The 20,229-nt window shown below is 32.7% G+C and overlaps 2 protein-coding genes across 2 annotated transcripts; one reads left to right on the forward strand and one right to left on the reverse strand.

Moving 5' to 3' along the window:
- On the forward strand, window positions 1–1,099 carry LOC143563616 (F-box/LRR-repeat protein 25-like). The gene is made up of 2 exons (XM_077051112.1): window positions 1–921; window positions 1,028–1,099. The coding sequence occupies exons 1-2, from the start codon at window positions 1–3 to the stop codon at window positions 1,097–1,099; spliced, it is 993 nt and encodes a 330-aa protein (XP_076907227.1).
- A 3,386-nt stretch (window positions 1,100–4,485) lies between these two features.
- On the reverse strand, window positions 4,486–9,087 carry LOC143563594 (peroxisome biogenesis protein 16-like). Its single transcript, XM_077051097.1, has 8 exons — window positions 8,852–9,087; window positions 7,209–7,266; window positions 6,848–7,073; window positions 5,454–5,725; window positions 5,117–5,376; window positions 4,954–5,021; window positions 4,820–4,881; window positions 4,486–4,724 (listed from the first exon to the last, which is right to left on the reverse strand). Exons 1-8 carry the CDS (start codon window positions 8,918–8,920, stop codon window positions 4,663–4,665), a joined length of 1,077 nt encoding a protein of 358 aa, XP_076907212.1. The 5' UTR covers window positions 8,921–9,087; the 3' UTR covers window positions 4,486–4,662.
- Between the last annotated feature and the right edge of the window lie 11,142 nt (window positions 9,088–20,229).

Here is a 20,229-nt window from a genome sequence, read left to right on the forward strand (position 1 = left end):
ATGCATGCTAACGTAAAAGTGGTGAAGGACGATGATAAAGATCAAATTAGTAAGTTACCAGATTGCTTGCTTTCTCAAATCCTTGGTCGTTTACCTGACACAAGATACGCGATTAGAACGGGTACACTCTCCAAACGATGGAAACATATTTGGACCAGTGTTCCAAATCTAGTTTTCATACATCCTCACTCTATTAGCATTAAAGTGAACCCGAGTTTCTTTTCTTCTGTTGACAAATCCATAACTCAACGTCAACGATTAAGGTTGAAGAAATTCAAATTGCATAGCAACTACAGTCCTCGGTTCGAATCACAAGTCAATAGTTGGCTTCATTATGCCATCCATTGTAACGTTGAAGACCTCTTTTTGAAGTTATATGGTTTGGAACGTAGAAATAAATTTTCGTTGGATCAGATTTTTCTCAGCAGTTCATGCTTTACTGATTTGTCATTGGCAGGCTGTATGTTTGATCCAACGAGGGCGGTTAGTTGGCAAAACCTGACGAGTTTATGTATTTCGTATGTGACTTTAAATGAAGATTTGATTGAAAACATACTATCGGGTACTCCTGCGTTGGAAACTCTAGAGTTGAAAAATTGTTATTGTTATAGGTATCTCAATATCACCTCAAAGAGTGTTAAGAACCTCGTGCTCTCGGGACAAGTCCCTCCTTTGCAAAATTGTTCGGAGATCATTGAAATCAATGCTTCGAATATTTTGTCACTAACAATCAAAGGACGTTACGCTTTGTGGAAGTTTGTGTTGCTAAATGTGTCTTCCTTGGTTGAAGCGGACTTAGATTATGTCAAGTGTCCCTGTTTTCGTAATACAGATAAAGAAGATGAAGAAGAGATGCTTAAAGGATTTATACTCAAACTTCGCAATGTTAAGAACCTCAAAGTTGGGACTTCCTGTTTTGAGGTTAAGTTACTTTTCTTATTTTGTTAATTTAAAAAAAGTAAATAATAATAATAATAATAATGATAATAATAATATTTGACATTTCGTTCTCATTTTTTGTTTGTAGGTTCTTGCTCGTTTGAAAGCAAAAGGTTTTGTTTTTCCATCGAACTTGAAGGTTCTTGATTTTACTCCTTAACCTTTACATTTTTTAAAACGACATCTATACCATAAAAAAAGTATCTGGAAAGCAATTAGATAGTACGATACATCAATACAAATCAACCTATAATTAAAACCGAAGAAAACTACAGCTAGATAGAATGTTACTCCTTGAACTTTGTATTAACAATCTTAGTTGATTAATGTTACTTTATATTCATGTTTAGTTCCGAAGTGATTTTGACATATAAGTGTTTTATTAAACCTAATTAATTACGACTAAAATATATTGCAGGCGCCGATCATGATGATATGATGATCTTTGTCAGCTCAGCCGTGTAATCAGTTTCTTGTTTCAAGATGTGCTCATTGCAAAGTCCGGGCATTTTTCACACAAAGAGATGGTTTGCAGTTTGCAATTTGTGTGAAAAATTTTAGACTCTTCTTTGTATTAAGAACAAAGTATTTGGGTTGTTTATGTTTTATTTAAACATCATAATATATACCTATTACATCATAATTGTGAGTAAAATGAATATATATATATATATATATATACTAGTTTTTATCCCCCGTATTACAGAGGTTGTTTTATATTGTTTGTTCTAATATTTATTTATTCTTTGAATTTATATTTTTTTTTATTGTATGAAAGTTAATAATATACTAATGGTTTGATGATAAATTGTTTCACAAATAAATGAGATGTTATAACCCGGTTTAAAAGCTATATGGTTTTGATAAGACCCAAGACCTTTTAATTTTTTTTACTATAAAATTGGGTTTTTAATTATAATTAAACAATATTTATGAAAGTTAATAATATACTTATAGTTTGATGAGACCCAAGTTTTTTTACTATCAAATTGGTTTTAAATTTAAATAATATATTTATCTTTTTTAAAATAAATAAGATATTAACTTTTATTATATTCTATTTTATAGGATTTTTACATCAATAATTTGGTGAGAATAATTTTAACTTAATGAGATGTTATAACCCGTTTAAGGAATATCTGGGTTTGGTAAGACCCATACCCATGAATTTGGGTCAAATGCATGAGAAACCTCCATTTAAAAATCAAGCAAATCTGGTGACTCCAAAAAAAAGGAGAGCGACTACATCGCGACACATAAGATTTTTATGTCTTCGTTTATATATATTATAGATACCAACCGGTTTACGTTAGAACATAAAAAATATTCCTTAAAAGTTGACGAATAGTACAATATAAAATCTAAGCCCTTTAAATATTAAATTGAGCCCAAAGGCCGAAGCATAAAATCTTATATATATACCAATTAGTAAACCCTAATAGCCATTAAAAAAGGTATCAAACTTCCTAACAACAATGCATGTTTCCTCCCCTACTGTATCGTCACCACTGTAGAGTTTAACCACCAAGTTCGGGATGGGTTGGTGTGGTTTTTCTACGCCTAAGACATCAGAATATCAAACCATGGACGAAGAAAGGTATAAGGATCATGAAGATCGAATTAGTAAGTTACCATATTGCTTACTTGCTGAAATCCTTGGTCGTTTACCAGACACAAAATACGCCTCCCCCGAGGGCATCATGGTTGGAAAATCAAAATCAATGCTCCGAATATCTTGTTACTAACAATCAAAGGACGTTTTTGTTTGTGGAAGGTTTTGTTGCTTAATGTGTCTTCTTTAGTTGAAGCTGACCTAGATTATGTCAAGTGTCCGTGTTCTTATAATTATAAAACCAGTGAAGAAAATATGTTTAAAGGATTTATACTCGAACTTCGCCATGTCAAGGACCTCAGAGTTGGGAATTTATGTTTTCAGGTTAAGTCGCTTTTCTTGTTTAGGTAATTCAAAAAATAAATAATAATATTGACATTTTGTTCTCGTTTTTTTGTTTGTAGGTTTTTGCTCGTTTAAAAGCTAAAGGTTTTATTTTTCCGTTGAACTTGAAGGTTACTCCTAGTCCTCGACCTTTAAAGCTAAAATTGCGCTATCAGATCATGAAGATTGGATATTGATTACAAAATCCATGCATTTTTCACATAAATAGATGGTTTGCATTTTGCAATTTTGTGTGAATACAACTTTAAATTCCTCTTTGTATTAAGAACACATTATTTTGGTTGGTTATGTTTATTTAAATAACATAATATTATTATAAGCTATTTGCCCTGCTTGCGGTGCACACATATAATGTATATGTGTGTGAATCCTCTGGTGGGCAAAAGTGAAATTGAACTAATTTTGACGTTATTTTACTAATCTCGTGAAAATAACGTTAAAAGTGGCGGAATGTTAATCAGGCATCATGTGGTGGCGTTGATAGCCGAAAGACAAGGGTACATGCACCAATCGGCGGTGTCCCGATGGTTGAGTGTTATGCGCCTTATGTCCAAGGCTTGATGCAAAACTACTATCGAGTCGGGGGTCTCACCGGAAGCAGTCTCTCTATCCATACGGGGTAGAGGTAAGGCTGTCTACATCTTACCCTTCTCAGACTCTACCATAGCTTTGCTATTGGTGAGATACTGAGTACGATGACGATGACGAAGAAGAAGAATATTATTATAAGCTATCAAAAGACACAAGTTAAATCCATTTTGGTCATTTTCATATGATGACCCCATTTCAACCTCAATTTTATTTCTTCTTAAATGTTTTCTCTAACTGAATTGATCAAAGATTTACCCATGACATCAAAATTGCGCGTAAAATGTATATGTATTAGTTTCCGTACCTTTTTTAACTAACTACGCGGATGATCCATGTGGTTTTAAACTAGTAGTGTATAATACCCATGTAATTATCCATCTTTCGGTTAAGTTATAAGTCCGAAAGTTGAACCAAGTATCAAGTTAATGAAATATGTAAATAAAGTTTGCACGTCAACTTTAGGCTATCTGCAACGGGTGTGTAAACTAGAGAGGGGCTTGGCCACATCAACACTACGACTACGTCCACATAACACCTTGATGCAGTTTTGTAAGCGGGGAGTGGAGGGGTCTATCGTGAACAAGCCCACGGAGCGTTGAGCTATGTCAACATGGAAATTTTAGTTCATGTATGCTTAAACTAAAGAACCCAACTTCAACTTTTCTTTTAACTTTTAGTTTTCGACATTCGATAACCAACCGGTTTAGGTTTGAACTTAAAATATTTCTTAATACTTAGAAAATAAACACGCCATGTTGTCAACCCATATACCCAAAAGTAATTGATCACAATATCATGCCTGGATCGCTAATATTTAAGGGTGGTACCGACTACCGAGTAGGGATGACAATGGGTCAGATACAAATCAGGCATTGGTATCATATATGAAGATAAACAAATATCCAATGATTCCTGGATCGCTAATATTTAAGGGTGGTACCGACTACCGAGTAGGGATGACAATGGGTCAGATACAAATCAGGCATTGGTATCATATATGAAGATAAACAAATATCCAATGATTACCTTAAACTTAGTTAACAAAACATTATTATTCCATAAACGAACGGACTATCTTCCAACTTCATGAGAAAATTGCATGCATATCAAACTTCTAATGAAACTTGAAGTTTGGAAAACATTTGATTTAACTTACCATTGTATTTCTATTTTAATCAAGAACCAGACATGTATGTGTAACGCATTTGAGCTCCAACCAAAAGCTCGATCAGTTTCGCTGCAAAAACAACAAAAGAACAACAGATCTTAAAAACACGATATCAACAAATTTTAAGAATACAGAAAGAATGTCGTTATTTTAACCGTTGTTACCTGTAAGAAACCCGACAATAGGTACATGTTCCAATGTTTTCTCGGCACCTTCTAGTCTTTGTCTGAAAAAAGTCAACCGATATTAAGTCAAAGTCAATTTGTTTACTAATAAAAAATCGAATTACAAAATATACCGTGTGTATTTTCCAAAGCACGGGTCTCTCATAAGGTAAAGCGCCAACAAAAGTTTTCGTCTTCTCATCTGAATTTTATTCAAATTACACATATGTCAATTGTCTAAAATACCCTTTACTACTAAAATGGGAAAAATAAATAATAAAAGCATTTTATTTTTACCTCGTCCTTCTCGGGGTCAGATAGACGAAGCTTCCGGTCTTGTTGACCGGTCAACAACATAGTCGATGAGCTCATCCCAACGAGGTCAATGGTCAAAGAGACAAACCAAGGAAGCCATGACCGGGATCCGTATTTTCTTATTAATAGAACATAAACAAGCGGTCTTGCTATAAACATTACCTCCCCAAATAATAATAATCCCCCGGAAACACCTTTCTCGGACAAGAAACCAGAAAGTGTAGGTCTTTTTACGTCAGTTTCTGTAACCATTTAACCTTAAAATCAGCAAATAAAAAACATGAAAAAAAATAAAAGAATGTTTAAAGTTTAAACTTACCGGGAAGTGGCATAATTGCACGTTGATGATGTTCGGCTCTGCGAAACCATGTTGGATCAGAAATCATTCTAGCATTTTCACCAAATCTACTCATTGCAGATAGAGCTCTTCCTTCAGGTGTGAAATTACCATTTCGCCCCTGATGGAATAAACGTCCATGGGTCGGCGGTTGGTTTGCATTGTTTGCAGTTTTTTCGTCATTTATCGTCTCACCTCCTTGTAATAACATTTTGTACCCACTATTTCTCAATAAAGCTAGTCTAGCTAGTACCCTGATGACATTGTGACATTATATAGTCAAACCGTCCGCTTTTCAACTTTAAAATTTTACATAAATGTTCATGATTATATAGGCCTGTAAACGGACCAAACATCCAGCGAACCGTTCGGTAGGAACTGAGAACTTCGTTTATGTTTTTCCGTTTAATTAATGAACATGAACAAAGAATTCCATTCGGTAAGCTTAGCGAATGAACACGAACAGAGGCCGTGTTCGTTCAATTGTATTCGTGAACGTTCGGTAATGTGTTTGTATAGGTTCGTTCGTTAATCTTTGTTTACGCTCCTTCATTTTCGTTCGTCCGGTTACGTTATTTACGTCTGTCAAGTTACGTTCACATATACATGTTCATTTATTAAAATTATACTACTACTATTTTTTATCTATTTATTTATTACTATTACTATTCGGATATAATTATGTTCAAAATTAGTTAACCTTTTTTTGAATATTATGTGGTGTACTTCCGGATTTATAGGGTAATTTTGTGATTATTATTCTCAAATTAATATATGTTCGTTTTTGTTCGTTGATGTTCATTTGTGTTTGTTAGTGTCCATTTGTGTCCATTTACGAACAAGCTCAATTCCTTAACGCACGAACACGGACACGGAGTTTCGTTCAGTAAAGCGTTCATGAACCGTCCGTTTGTCCGACAAAAGCTTAACGGACGACCACGAATAAGGTCTCGTCCGGTCCGGTTCATTAGAGCCTAATAATATATAGTGTACAAGAACTTTACTAACAAAAAGATTCTAAAGCGAGAAAACTGCGGTTTTCGTCCTTGTGGTTTGTTTAAATTTGCTGTTTCAGCCTAAAAGCTTAAAATTTGCAAAGTCTATCCCTAGAGTTTCATTTTCGTTGCAATTTCCGTCCTTGTGGTTTGTTAAACTCTGCTCTTTCAGTCCAAAATATATTAACGAGATGGATGAAAATTTAGCAAATTTCAAACTTTTGGACTGAAATATAAATTTTGAACAAACCACTAGGACGAAAACCGCAGTTCATTATGAAATTATGAAAAATGTGCATAAATTTTGAGTCTTGGAAGAACAAGATTTGACTCGCGAAAGTAAAAGGTTGACTATTGAAAACGAAAAAAGTCATTGCTTACTTTGTGGCTTCTGTGACAGCAATGAAATTCCATTTATTATCATCGCCATAGAGTTGTTGTGCCATAACTTCAACCAAAGACTCCACATCTTTCATTAAAGTCAAAAACAAAGAGTACGGAAAAACCGATCCTTCCGGAGGTCTCGTGTGCGTTTGAGCCGGGTTCGTTGGAGTCGTTTCGATTATATGTTCGTTGACAGATGTCACGATACCCAATATCGACGTTACTACATAAAAAAAAAATTAAAAATGTTAGAAATAATCCGCTTTTGACGTTTAGATGTCTAGATTTTAGTTGTGTATATCAAGAGTAGATTTAGAAATGTGATGAAAATTATTTTGTTACCAAAATATCACAAAACCTGCTTCTGGTATGATTTCTGACTCGGCAAATCTCTCGGGAAGAAGCCATGTTAATCCCTGAATATTTAACAGCAGAGCGTAAACATCAAATAAAGAATCACTAATTCATACTAACACAGTTATCAAAGGAATATCATGTGCTTGAAGCCTGGAACAGTTATGCAGATTTAGAAGTAGACGTATACAAAATCGGTTCAGGTTATACACCGGTTTAGGAGGAAAAAATGTTTGAACCTGTCAAAATGATTCGTTCGGGTTATAAACCGGCTTGGGGCGAAAATATGTTTTTTTATCAAATCGGGTCGGGTCCAAAACCAGTTTCAGTGAACGCGACTACAAAGGCGGGTTGGGTCGGCTCCAAACTGGTTTACCAGTCCCAGATCGTTTTTTTTACACATCTATTTAGAGGTGTGCAAATCGGTTAATGGGCCCAAATCGGTTCGGGTTAGCAGTGTTCAGATTTTGTTTCGGTTATTAGTCTTAACCATAACCGCTAGCTTCAGTTATGGGATTTCACTAACCATAAGCATATCCATAAATTAACCAAGTCAAAATTTAATTAAATAAACATGTAAAATGAATCGGTGGCATCAAGCGGGAACTGAACGAATGTCAATATATATATATATTCTCATGTTTCTTTTGTTACAACATTGACACATACACCCAACCCACACATTTAAATGTATATTCATCTTGACGTAAGCATATCTTAATTCTTTTCAGTTCGGTTAATGTTCAGTTATGAGACTCCCTTATCCATAACCATAACCATAACCGACTAATTGGTTAATCAAATAACCTTCACCAAAACCGTCAGTTAATCACAGTTATTGGTTAATTCAATTCAGTGGCAGTTCTGTTATCAGTTAACTTCGGGTTATAAACCGGTTCAGAAGAAAAAAATATTCAAACCTATCAAACCGGTTCAGGTTATAAACCGGTTTAGGAGGCAGTGGCGAACGATATTGAGGGCCAGGGGTGCCACCCCTGTTTTTTCGCGCAGCAGTGTACATTTAGCCGTTTTTCGTCCGAAAATTTTTATACGTAGTGTAAATTTACTCGTTTTCGACAAAAAATTTGAGCCCAGCCCCCCTCGTTTATAGATTATTAAATACATTTTGAGTCCCCCCCCCCTCTCCCCCGCGGCATTCGTGTCCAAGCTTCACCACTGTTAGGAGGAAAATTTTTCAAACATATCAAATCGATTCAGTCTAGGTTATAATCCGACCCCGGACCAAAAAAATCGCTTTTTCCCCAAACCAGGTCGGGTCTCAAGCCGCTTTAAGTCTCCGAAGTGCGAACTGGTTTACAAAACTGGTATACAAACCACCGGTCTGGGTTGGGCTGGAAACCAGTTTGGTGACTTTGGTCGGTATCGAGACAGTTCAGGAACCAGTTTTTTTCGCAATCTCTATGCAGGTTTACAGTTACCTTATTATTACATATTTCACTAAATGTGATTATTTTAAGTACCCTAAATAACTAAAACACAAAATCATAATAAAGTATTTCAAACAAATACTGAATCACACACTCAATTCATCAATTCCCAATTCACTAAAATAATAATATATCAAAAAACCTAATAAAACACAAGCAAATTAATAATAATAATAATAATAAGATTGAGTGGGCTTACATTAGCAAGAGACTCTAGGGAATGAACATACTCCTTATTCCTCCGAACCCATCTCTTATAAGCTTCCATAGCTTCAAAATCAACTGAATTTACAAGTCAAAACCCTCACTCAAGAAAGTCAAAGATTGAATCTTTATGGCAATTGAATTGCACATCAGTTCGAGTAAGAATCTGGGTAAGAAACCCACAAGAAAGAAGCACACAAAGTTGGAATCTTTATTATAAAGTTTGGTCAATTTGGATCAAATCAGGGGAAAATAATATCATGGATATATTATTAAAACCAAACTAAAAACCAAAACTTTGGTTTTTGGAATTTTTGATCTGTTCGGTTTCGGTTTTTCGGATTTCGTTTTGATTTAGTTCGGTTTTGGTTTTTTTGGTTTTTGTCATTTGAGCTTGAAAATATTAGACTGAAAAAAAAGTTGACAAAAAGTAATGAATTTAGATATATATACTTTGTTAATTATAAAATAATATAATATTATGCATTTGATCAAAAATATTGGAATTACATATTTATTAAATTCTTATAAATCACTTGATGTAAAATATTAAAAAAATAAAAATTTAGGAATTTGGATCGGACCGGTTTTTCGGTTTTTTTCGTGCAAAACCGAAATCGAACCGTTAATGCGGTTTTTACAAAAATATAAAACCAAACAGTCGGTTTTTGTTTCGGTTTGTTTTTTCAGTTTGGAGTTTTCAGTTTCTTGCACACCCCTAGAATCAAGTTGTGTAATTATGTAAGTATACTATGTTATAATCACGTTACATTGTATATATAATTACACTGATTGATTAAAACAGTTAGCACGTTAATTTAATTTGTATTTGATCAAAACCCTATACAACAAAGGATTCATAAGAATAACTGAGATTTAAAACTTTCCAATTGAAAAATGTTTTATTATGAAGAATAATATTATTGTGTGTAAATTATTAGTAAAAAAATATCCCTATAAGGTGGGTATTTTAGCTAGGCGTGAGTAGTCGGGAGGGTTCGGTCATTCGGTTTTGTCTTTGCTGGCTAAACGGAATATTGAAGTAGGCTCCTTGGACTGTCTGGCTTGTGAAAAGATGGATGAGACAACTGAGCATATTTTTGTTTTGTGTACTATGATAAAAGTGGTTTGGCAAGTTATTTCACTTTGGTGTAAAGTCTCAAATATTTTTGCTTATAATATTTGGGTTATTCGTGATCTACATAAATTCACGAAGTTCTGAAGGAGAATGGAGAAATCATTTAATGCGGTTTGTCTTGTCTCGTTAAGGTGTTTATGAAAGGCACGTAATGATATGGGGTTTAATGGCTTAACGGCTACGGCGGAAAATATGGTGGGAGTGATAAAAGCCCTTAGCTACCTTTGGATATCGTGGGAGGATGTGGTAGGTTTAAAGTGTAGCTAATCGTGTTTGTAAATGTTGGGGGTCATGTTGGTGATGCCTCAGGGCCGTGGGCTAGTTACTTGATAGACCCAACTCGTGTACTAATTTGTTTATATCAATATAAGCGTTTTTGTTGGTAATTAATTAAAGAAAATGCAGCAATTGGCCTTCTGGCACAATGGCATGGGAGTGATGGTTAAGACTTGGGATCCTTGAGGTCTCAGGTTCGAAACCTGACTCAAGGGGGTTTTCTCACAGTGGTGGGTTTCCTCGTTGATGGTGTTCTTGAGTGAGTTAGGTCTGGAGCGTCAAAATCAGTACGGTTGACATCCCGTCTCAGGAAGGCTCACTCAAGTATTAGCGGGGGATCCAAACGCTATTCAAAAAAATTAAAGAAAATGCAAGTGAGAAATTTTTTTGGCTTCTTAAGTTATTATATTTAGCATTGAGAATAGAAATATTAGTTCGTAAGGAATAAATCATTAGGACAAATTATAAAAACTTTGTAGTATAGAATAGTGGCATAATACATCCAAAAAAGGTAGAATTTAAAAATTCACAAGGCTCGTTAAAGCTCACACACACATAGAATTGATGTTATTAAACAGGCAGAAAATTCTGCTAAAAAGGAGGCCACTGTTAACTTTCCTACGGATCCTCTTAAAGGGATGTCTACTTTACGACCAGCTGATATTCTTGTGTTCGGGTGGGCAGGGGGAAACACGTCTGTGTGGATCTTACAGGAGTGTCTCCTCTGGTTGGGCTCAGGGACAATGGGCTTGTTGTGGGTCAGGCTGCATTGAAGGCTGAATTGGGCAAAATTGTTAAACACGAGAAAGCTTGTTTAGATCATCAACATGTATTTCTCTCATTTGCTTTTGATACATTTAGTTTTCAGGCCCCAGAGGCTGTGAATTTTTTAAGTAGGGTTCAGTGTGTCGTACACGGAACCTCTTCGGCTCCTAGGTCCCAAAGTTTCGTTTTTCGTAGGATTGGCTTTGCTATTCAAAAGGATGTTGCGATGGAGCTTGTTGCCCGTTTGTCTGCCACTTTATTGTAATCGTTTTGTACTTATGTAAGACGATTTATTAAAAACAAAAATTATCATTAAAAAATATATATATATATATATAAGATCCAATCATATGCAACAGTAATGCAAATCTTTGTCTAGAAAATCATTTTCATGCAATTTGTAAATCATCACTTATTTGCAATAACATCAGCAGCAATTGTTGGTTCAGATTTTGTTTCCGACTTTATACGTTCGGCTTCCTTACTAGCTAACCATCTTGCACAATCCGCACAGCCTTTCGTTGTCTTTTTATTATTGATGCTACTAGTCGCTTTGCCCTCGTCTTGTCTTGGTTCTGTCATTCTTTTAACACTTGTTACCGAGTAGTTCCGAAACAATAATATCGATCGTTAGAAGTTGAAGAAAACCTATCATGTGACCTTAAGTAAACGTAAGCATTGAACAATATTTTTGTGAATTGACGCCTATGTTTACATCTCACATACGACATATATCGAAATAAACCTCATAAAATGTCAATATATTTTGGGAGTATTTGCTCATTATTTTTTATTACAAACTACAATTCGCATCATGTGACATTATTTTGTAATCTCACATATGACATACATTTAAATACGCCTATGTACGAATGTACATGAACATCTTAATCGGGTAACAAAGTTGTAACGCATGTTCAAATCAATCAGATAAAATCTGGCTAGACTGTATTCCGAAAACACAACAATATATGTTGCAATTTGATTCGTGAAACATGAAATCGATCATACCTGTACGTGGAGGATGAATTGATCATAGCGTATTGTAAAAAATGTTAACACAAAATTAAGAACATATATGTAGAAAAAATCCATGTTTTTAGGAGTCTTTAACTGACTTGTGTCATTTGAATGAACGAGTCTTGTACGTTTTTTTTCTGACCCTAAAAACTTGGTTATATAAATATTTATGTAAGTACATTGTACATATTAATAATGTGTGTAATGGTGCTATTCAATTGTTTGATTTAATATTATTCACTGATGGGTTCAACTTAAATTTCATAATGTTGTTTAGAATGGGCTTAGGGGCTGTTTGATTCATTCAGATCTGAATTAGTCAGATCTGAATTAGCCTCTGTCCCATTCAGCAACAACAATAAGTCTGAATGATTCAGACTTAATTTTAACCATTCAGATGTTATTCTGTTTTGAAGCAAACAGTCTGAAGTCTGAAGTCTGATGTTTACATCTGAATGGTTCCATTCAGATGTAAACAAACACCCCCTTAGTGTATTTCTAGTTTTTATGTTGGGTTCGGGTTTACGCTTGAATAGACCGATTTGTATCTCTATAATAATGTCGATGTAGTTTTACAGTTTAAACATTAATATCTACCGTAAAAAAATATATGGTACGCACGAGCACCATTTATGATTTATACTTGTTATTAACCCATTTATGGATGAAAAAGGTGAAGGTTTGTTTTCTTTATAAAATACTTTAGTTATGCAAGACTATGTGTAGTGAGCACCGTTACCATCAATAACATAAGTACTTGGGAAGTCAAACACCATGTTTGGGTGATAATGACAACCCTCGAGAGTGTTAAGGTGCGACATAGTGGAGTTCAATATTCAGCTGCAGAGCCAGTGATAAGGCAATGAAAACCCACCGTTTTGAGGAGGGGACACCTTAATTAAACTACACGTAGTCTAAATGTTGCACATTTCTTCCCAATGCCCAAAATGTAGCGCCCCACCCCCTCGTTTCATCTTCGTTTGGGATAGCTCGTTGTGTAGACAACGGTCGTTGTTAACTCGGTGGGGTCAAGAAGGAAAACCGGCCAATGATCATGGAGGTGATGGAGGTGGGGTGTTTTTGACCGTTTTCCATTATGTGTGGTCCTAGAGTAAGAGGTCTAAATGGGTTGTGTCACTGTACTTGAAAACAGCCTTCTCCATTTTTCTAGCATTTTATATATACACAGAATATTATAAATATAAAAATAATCAAGTAAAAATAAGTCTATTGGGTGAATTTTAAAATGTTTGTTTTTTAAGACTTCAACTATAACCCAGATTCCATATTTTAGGTAAATGGGCCTTTGGGCAGATTAGTAAAACCCGAACGGTGGTAAAGCCCAAGTATTATCGGTCTCAACTGTTGAGCCGGTAGGTCGACATAAATTTGATCGGTTTCGGTGACATGTGTTATTGTACCAGATTTAAAACCAAATATATAACAGAAAAATATAAAAGTTGAGGTTGTTATAAATATATATTATTATTATGGTTATCAACATCTAAAATAGATTAGCTTCTTCTACATGTATTCCTCTCCTATATATAATCTATTACATCTCATTGTAATATACACATGATTAATGAAATCTCCATCTTTCTCATATCTCTCTTTCTCATATGCATTGGCTATTAGGCTTGTTTCACAACACGTTATCAGCACGAGTTTGCTTTTAATGTTGGATCACACAACACAAGGTATGTCAATATTAACCTATCATTATTTGTTATTCTCTCAAACATAAATCATATTTTAATTAATACGATTTTAGGTTGCATTAGATATTTGTTTTGTTGTTCTTAAACTCTCAACATAATCCATATTGTGATTCATACAATTTTGAGTTAAAACGAGATTCATATGTATCAATTTTATAATAGACTTTATGACTTCAATGAACAAGATCTTTATCTTTGACAAAATATTTTTCTTAATATTTTTCTTTTAGGATTTCAGCCCAATTAATAAATTGAAGCACATCAGAAAAGATTTTGATGCAATATTGTTTTTCAACCATGTTCACTAAATTATTTATATTGTGTACAAATAAACAATGTTTTGGTCATCATATTGACTAGAGATTTTGGTCTTTATGTTTCTTGGTGGGTCGAACCACCCATGTCAAAGAGAACCGCGAAAGGTACACACCGAATATTTTAATAAAAGCAACCAAAGAATATATATATATATATATATATATAAGGATTTTCTAATAGCTTGAAAATGATAAAAATATACTTTCTTTATTACACCTCTAAATGAACTGTTTTTGAAATTATATAAAATATTGGTTAATTATGGTTATTATTCTACCATGTCATTAAAATTGATGTTATAATTTATTAAATTATTAAATAAACAACGTTATGTTTAAGTGATCGGTTATGGTTTATATTGATAATGTTTATTTGCATTAAATGTGTTAATAAAGATGGCAAGAATAATAAACATCTAGCAGTATTTTTGTAGAGTAAAAAGTCTATCAATTATTTAACTATATCAATATTGATCTTGCTATTGATAATTGATTTGATTTTTATTTGCTTGAGAATCTTAATTAGTTTGTCATAAACATGTGTTTTATATTAATTTTATATGGTATATTTTTATTAGTTATAGATAACTGATTTACGAAACACATGACCTAATCTCATATATGTTTACCTATGTTAGTTTTGTGTATCATGTGGTTTTCAATTTCTCTCTTGATATTTTATGCGAATGAATTGTTAGAAGTTATATATGTTATATTTTTTATTCCAATTATGAGTAAAGCAATGTCTAGCTATATTTAAGCAAAACTTTTGGAAGGTCATTAAAATTTTAAATCATGGAAGAAAAGAAAGGAGATATTCACATATTTTGAAGTATTGTTATGATAAGTTTTAGAAACTTTTAAATTATGGATACTTGTGATGGTATTTGTCATGATAGGTTTTCATATAATTGGTGATAAATTATTACTATTATTATGGATACGAGAAGTTATTAAATAACATGTCTAATGTGTTTATTGCAACATTATCATTATTACAATTTCTGATATCATTGAAATAATAATTGTAACTCTTTTTATTATATGTAACATATATAATGTTTCTATGATATCATTTATTTATATTATCATATAAACTACAGTGAATAGAACAACTAAACCAAAGTTGTGGTTTATCATTCAAAGTTGTGTTTTATAATCCTATCATGAAAGATTTTATATATGTTTAGTTATTACATCTCCAGTTAGCAGTTTGTTGAAGGTCATTAGATTTTTAGACCAATAAATCTTACGTGACTCGGTCATATAGTTGTTGCTCACTTTATATAATGGGAAAGAAAATTGTTTTAAGGGAAAACTAGATAAAGGTTCCCATTTTGCTGCCCCTGAGATATGCTCCTGCATTAGCAATCACTTGAAAAGTTGGAAATGCTTTCATATCCATATCTTCAAAAAAATTATGAATAAACCACGAAAAGTGTTTGGTTTGATATCTTTCTCAGAATTGAATGTGAATACGCACTGATTGTTGCGATCATGGACATAATAGAAAATTTGTAACAATGATTATATTAATAATGAGATCGACCATCACACGTGGCAAAGAGATTGATCATATATGAAAACAAAATGTGGAAATACAAAAGTGAAATCACATGATCGTTTGAAACGATAATAGAATGTTCTTTCATATTTATAGTCTTGCATTAAAGAAGCATACAACATATACAATCATAAACTTGAAGTTTATGAATCATGATTATCTAATGGCACGATCGGTTAGACCACACCGAGTCAATGATGTGAAATTTATTGACGAACCAAAAGATTCTTCATAATAATTACACATGTAATATTGCTCTAAAGGGAAACCATTTATTTACCAACTGAAGGAGGGTGTGAATCCCTAGATGTTATGAAATTGAGAAAAGGATACACATATCCTAACATGATACCATTTAGTGTTTTGAAAATCGATGCATCGTCTAAATGGTTATCAAGATCGCAACTTCATGTTTGCATGATCTATGGCTTAGCTAATAAGATAGCAAGCATATTATTCCAGATTGGTATATTTACATTCGGTTATAATAATGAATTTGATTCCTAAGTTAATAATGATCATTGGAATAATTGTTGAACTTCATAACATATTCTTACATAAATTGTTTTGTTAAAGACGATTACTCAACGTCTGTAAATGGTTGCAAAGGCAATTATCACGAGAGCAAAGGTTCATGTTTGTATTTGAGTACATATGATTTTACATGTTTTTAAACTAATTTACACCAAGCCAACAAGTTATGATACTTCCTCCCCATTGCAATTGGTTTTTTTTGTCAGTAACCAAATATTTCTCATCTAATATTTCGTATGTGTGTTATATACTGAAATTAATCCACCACAATACACAAAGATGAGACCACAAAGGAAGTTGGGAATTTATGCCGGTATTAAATATTATAGATGATTAAATACTTAAAGCCATTAATGAGATATTTGTGTATGGCTCATTGGTTTTCACTTTAGTGAATCGATGTTCCCAACATCAGGGGGAGATATAAGGCAGTTGGAAAACGAATTTAATTAGAATGAATTATCATTGATCCTCAAACTTATATGAACTAGAAGTTCAAAGGATAATTCATGTATGAAGATTAACGAATCAATTACCAGACGATTCACTGATCAAAAGAGAATGTCTAGCTAAGACACTCATACGAACTACTAATGCTCCAATTAATAAATGTCCCTGAAGGACAAACACATATTGATAATAATTCTAATGCACGCTTGTAGCGTGGTAGATTGATCGGTTCCAAAGTTAATATTTCCTCGAAAATTGGAGCAAGTAATAAAGATGGTCAAGTCGAGGTGCGGTAAAAGATCTCTTGAAAGAGATTAGACATGATGGTTCTTGAAGAACCTTAGGTACCTGAAAACAAAGAGCTCTCAATAATATATATTGTATCATGTCTACAAAGATATATGGAATCGAAATAAAGTCGACGTCGTTATACTTTTTTATATATATATATAATTAGCGCTTGAAATGATGATGATGAGGATCAAGATTCTAAATCTACCTATAAAAATGATTGGCCAAAGTGGAAAGACGCAAACATGGCAGAGTTGAATTCTCTAAATAACGGAAAGTTTGTCGGACCAGCAGTCCATACAACTGAAGTTGTAAAATATGTTAGATATAAATGGGTCTTTTAACTGAGTTATGAAAATTCAATAAAGTGATATAAGGCAAAATTGGTAGCACAAGTGATATAAGGTAAAATTGGTAGCACAAGGATTTTGCAAAGACCCGTGATTAATTATGAGGAGACGCATTCTCCAATGGTGGAAGCATTGACTTTTCGATATCTAATTAGTCTGGTAATATAAAGAGAGAATTGATATTCCTCCAATAAATATTGTTATTCAGTTGATACTGAGAGTTTACAAGAAAATCTATGAAGGATTTGAATTATCAAATCATGTAAATTAGATTCTCGAGAACACTATGACTCATGTTGTATACAGATTCATATTTGAATATGTTACGATTATTGAATATGTTGAACATAAATGTAACCTAAAGAGTTTCATAAGGTAGTTGAATACCTGAAAGGTTAACTAATACATCTTAATGATGGAATTCTTGTGCATCAATAAGCAATGCACATAGAAGAGAATCTATATGATGAGTACAATGTCTTAATAAACAAAGAAATGGTACAATATGGATTTTGATATGTGATACAAAATTGATGTATTAAATGAGCAAGTTTATGCAGCAAAAATCCTAGAAAAGTGAACACACATGCATAATTCGTCAAGTTGGAAAGAAGTTCATGATAGATTGGAAAATGCATAGAGTTATGCTTATTGCATATGGACTAATATAGTCGGATTGAGCATTGTACAATCAATAATTATTTTGGTAAGGAGGGAGATAAGTTGGATGTCATTAGTCATACTTTTATCAAAATTCTACTCTTAAAGGTTCATATAATCACAGTTTACAGTGATGATGTACACATCATCGAGAGAAAATGCAGAACTTTTAGAATGAGAATTTTTGAAATACCTGGACACGATGTGATTATTGCTCGACCTGCAGTTTGAGTATATGTGTAATTATATGTGTATCAATCTATCAAAGTCCATCTAAAAATGTTGAGACAATTTACCAAAGACAAGATTCATTCTTTGTGTACGTTAAAGGATATCCAACATTGCACTCTATATCATTTCCTATCATAATATGAAACATTATTGGTTCAAAAGTATCATAACTAAATGCATATGCGCATTAATATGCGATGCTAACTATACATGATTTTATATCTTTTATTTATATTTATCAGCATGTGTCCGGCTTGGAGACATCAGAATGGGTTAATACATATATTACAGGTATGAAATATATTAGTTTATATTTACTAACCCATCAAAACAAGTTTGGCTAGTATTGTCGATGCAGATAAACACAACAGGATCATAGTGTTTACCAGATGAAGCAATAGAAGTTTTCATGTGAAGATAATACAACATTATTCAACTTGAGGATTCAAATTTCAAGGGACGGAGATGCAAATGATTGACTACAAAAGTTTTGGGCAACTTTCACATAAGATCGATATTTACAATTTTAACGGATATATAAATCAATGGGAGACAATACGCGCTGCACTCTTTTTCCCTTATCTATGGTTTTGTCCCACTGGGTTTTCCTAGCAAGGTTTTTAACGAGGCAGCATCTCCAAGCGTATTAAGTTGATAACCAATGGGGAGTGTTATAACTATATATTATTATTATGGTTATCAACACCTAAAATAGATTAGCTTCTTCTACAAGTATTCATCTCCTATATATAATCTATTACATCTCATTGTAATATACACATGATTAATGAAATCCCCATCTTTCTCCTATCTCTCTTTCTCATATGCATTGACTATTAGGCTTGTTTCACAACAGAGGTGGACTATTGAGGTAGCGTCAGTCGGTAAAACTCAAAAGCTCGACGCTAATAAAACAATTGCATAATTTTATATGGGGTAAATTTATCAAAATCATCACATGCCATATAGTAAAAGCCTAAGAAAGTTTCTAAACACATGATAAAAATAATTAAAAGATGGGGTAAATTTTCATCAAAATCATCACATGCCAATATGCCATATGTGGAATTTCCAATTATACCACTTGATGTCTTGATGCCAACTTGTATCATTTCACATTCCACTCTACAGATTCTGTGTTTTTCTTTTCAATTATTATTATGATTATGGGTATAATAATATTTTGGTTTTTATATTTATATGATTAAAATGATAACAAATACTTTAAACTTGAATTTATAACAAATTTTGTGGTGTTCTTTCCATGTGATTAATTCATACAGTTTATATGCTTTGTTTTTCTTTTCTCTTTTATCTAACATGTGACATGTTATTATAAATATGGTTCATGATATGTTTGAAACTTTAAATAATTTATTAGAAAAGCTTCTTTATATATCCTTTTTATTTTTTGTTTCACTATAAAATAACAATGATTTATGTAAGTTTGGTTTAATAAATGCAATGCCATGTGTATGAAATTTTTTGAAACACAAATACAAATTTGTTTTTCATAGGTACTTTTGGCAAAATATTCTTTAAAATAACTTGAACCCCTAATCATCCCAAGAAAAAAAACCCTTTAGAAAAATCTTCCTAATCATATCATGAGAGTGGTGATTTAAATATGTATTATTTGTTAAAAAAGTAGATAAAAATTAGTTGAATAACACAATAATGTTAAGGTAAATTTAACTTATATTTTTATAATAATTTGATTTTTTTTAACGGCAAATATTATCAAAAATATAATTTTAGAAATATGTTCTCCTACTAGTCAGTTTTTTTTTACTAATTAAGGTGTGATGCTTTTGATTTTGCTATTTAAGTATACGTACTATTTAATTTGTCTCAAGCAACTTGGTTAAATATAATTGCTAACTAGAAACCGATTTAATGATTTAGTGGCGATGTGAGTGTGAGATGTAACATAATTATCAAATAATATGAATTAAGCTGATTCTTTAAACTTGCCTAAATATTTATAAATATTATTGTGTAATTAACTTAATTTCAAATTAAGTTATTGACATTTGAATAGTTATGTTGAGTAACA

This window comes from Bidens hawaiensis, unplaced genomic scaffold, assembly GCF_021521415.1.
Source record: "Bidens hawaiensis isolate Kalapana, Puna unplaced genomic scaffold, B.hawaiensis_p1.1 tig00021501_1, whole genome shotgun sequence".
Taxonomy (NCBI): Eukaryota; Viridiplantae; Streptophyta; class Magnoliopsida; order Asterales; family Asteraceae; genus Bidens; species Bidens hawaiensis.

What these genes read in the sequence shown, in the direction of transcription:
- LOC143563616 (XM_077051112.1), top strand. Translation starts at nt 1, where the DNA reads ATGCATGCTAACGTAAAAGTGGTGAAGGACGATGATAAAGATCAAATT. An exon ending in TTGGGACTTCCTGTTTTGAG is followed by an intron (nt 922 to 1,027) that starts GTTAAGTTACTT and finishes TTTTGTTTGTAG; the next exon opens with GTTCTTGCTCGTTTGAAAGC.
- LOC143563594 (XM_077051097.1), bottom strand. Translation starts at nt 8,920, where the DNA reads ATGGAAGCTTATAAGAGATGGGTTCGGAGGAATAAGGAGTATGTTCAT. An exon ending in CCCTAGAGTCTCTTGCTAAT is followed by an intron (nt 7,267 to 8,851) that starts GTAAGCCCACTC and finishes TTAAATATTCAG; the next exon opens with GGATTAACATGGCTTCTTCC. An exon ending in AGAAATCATACCAGAAGCAG is followed by an intron (nt 7,074 to 7,208) that starts GTTTTGTGATAT and finishes TTTTTTATGTAG; the next exon opens with TAACGTCGATATTGGGTATC.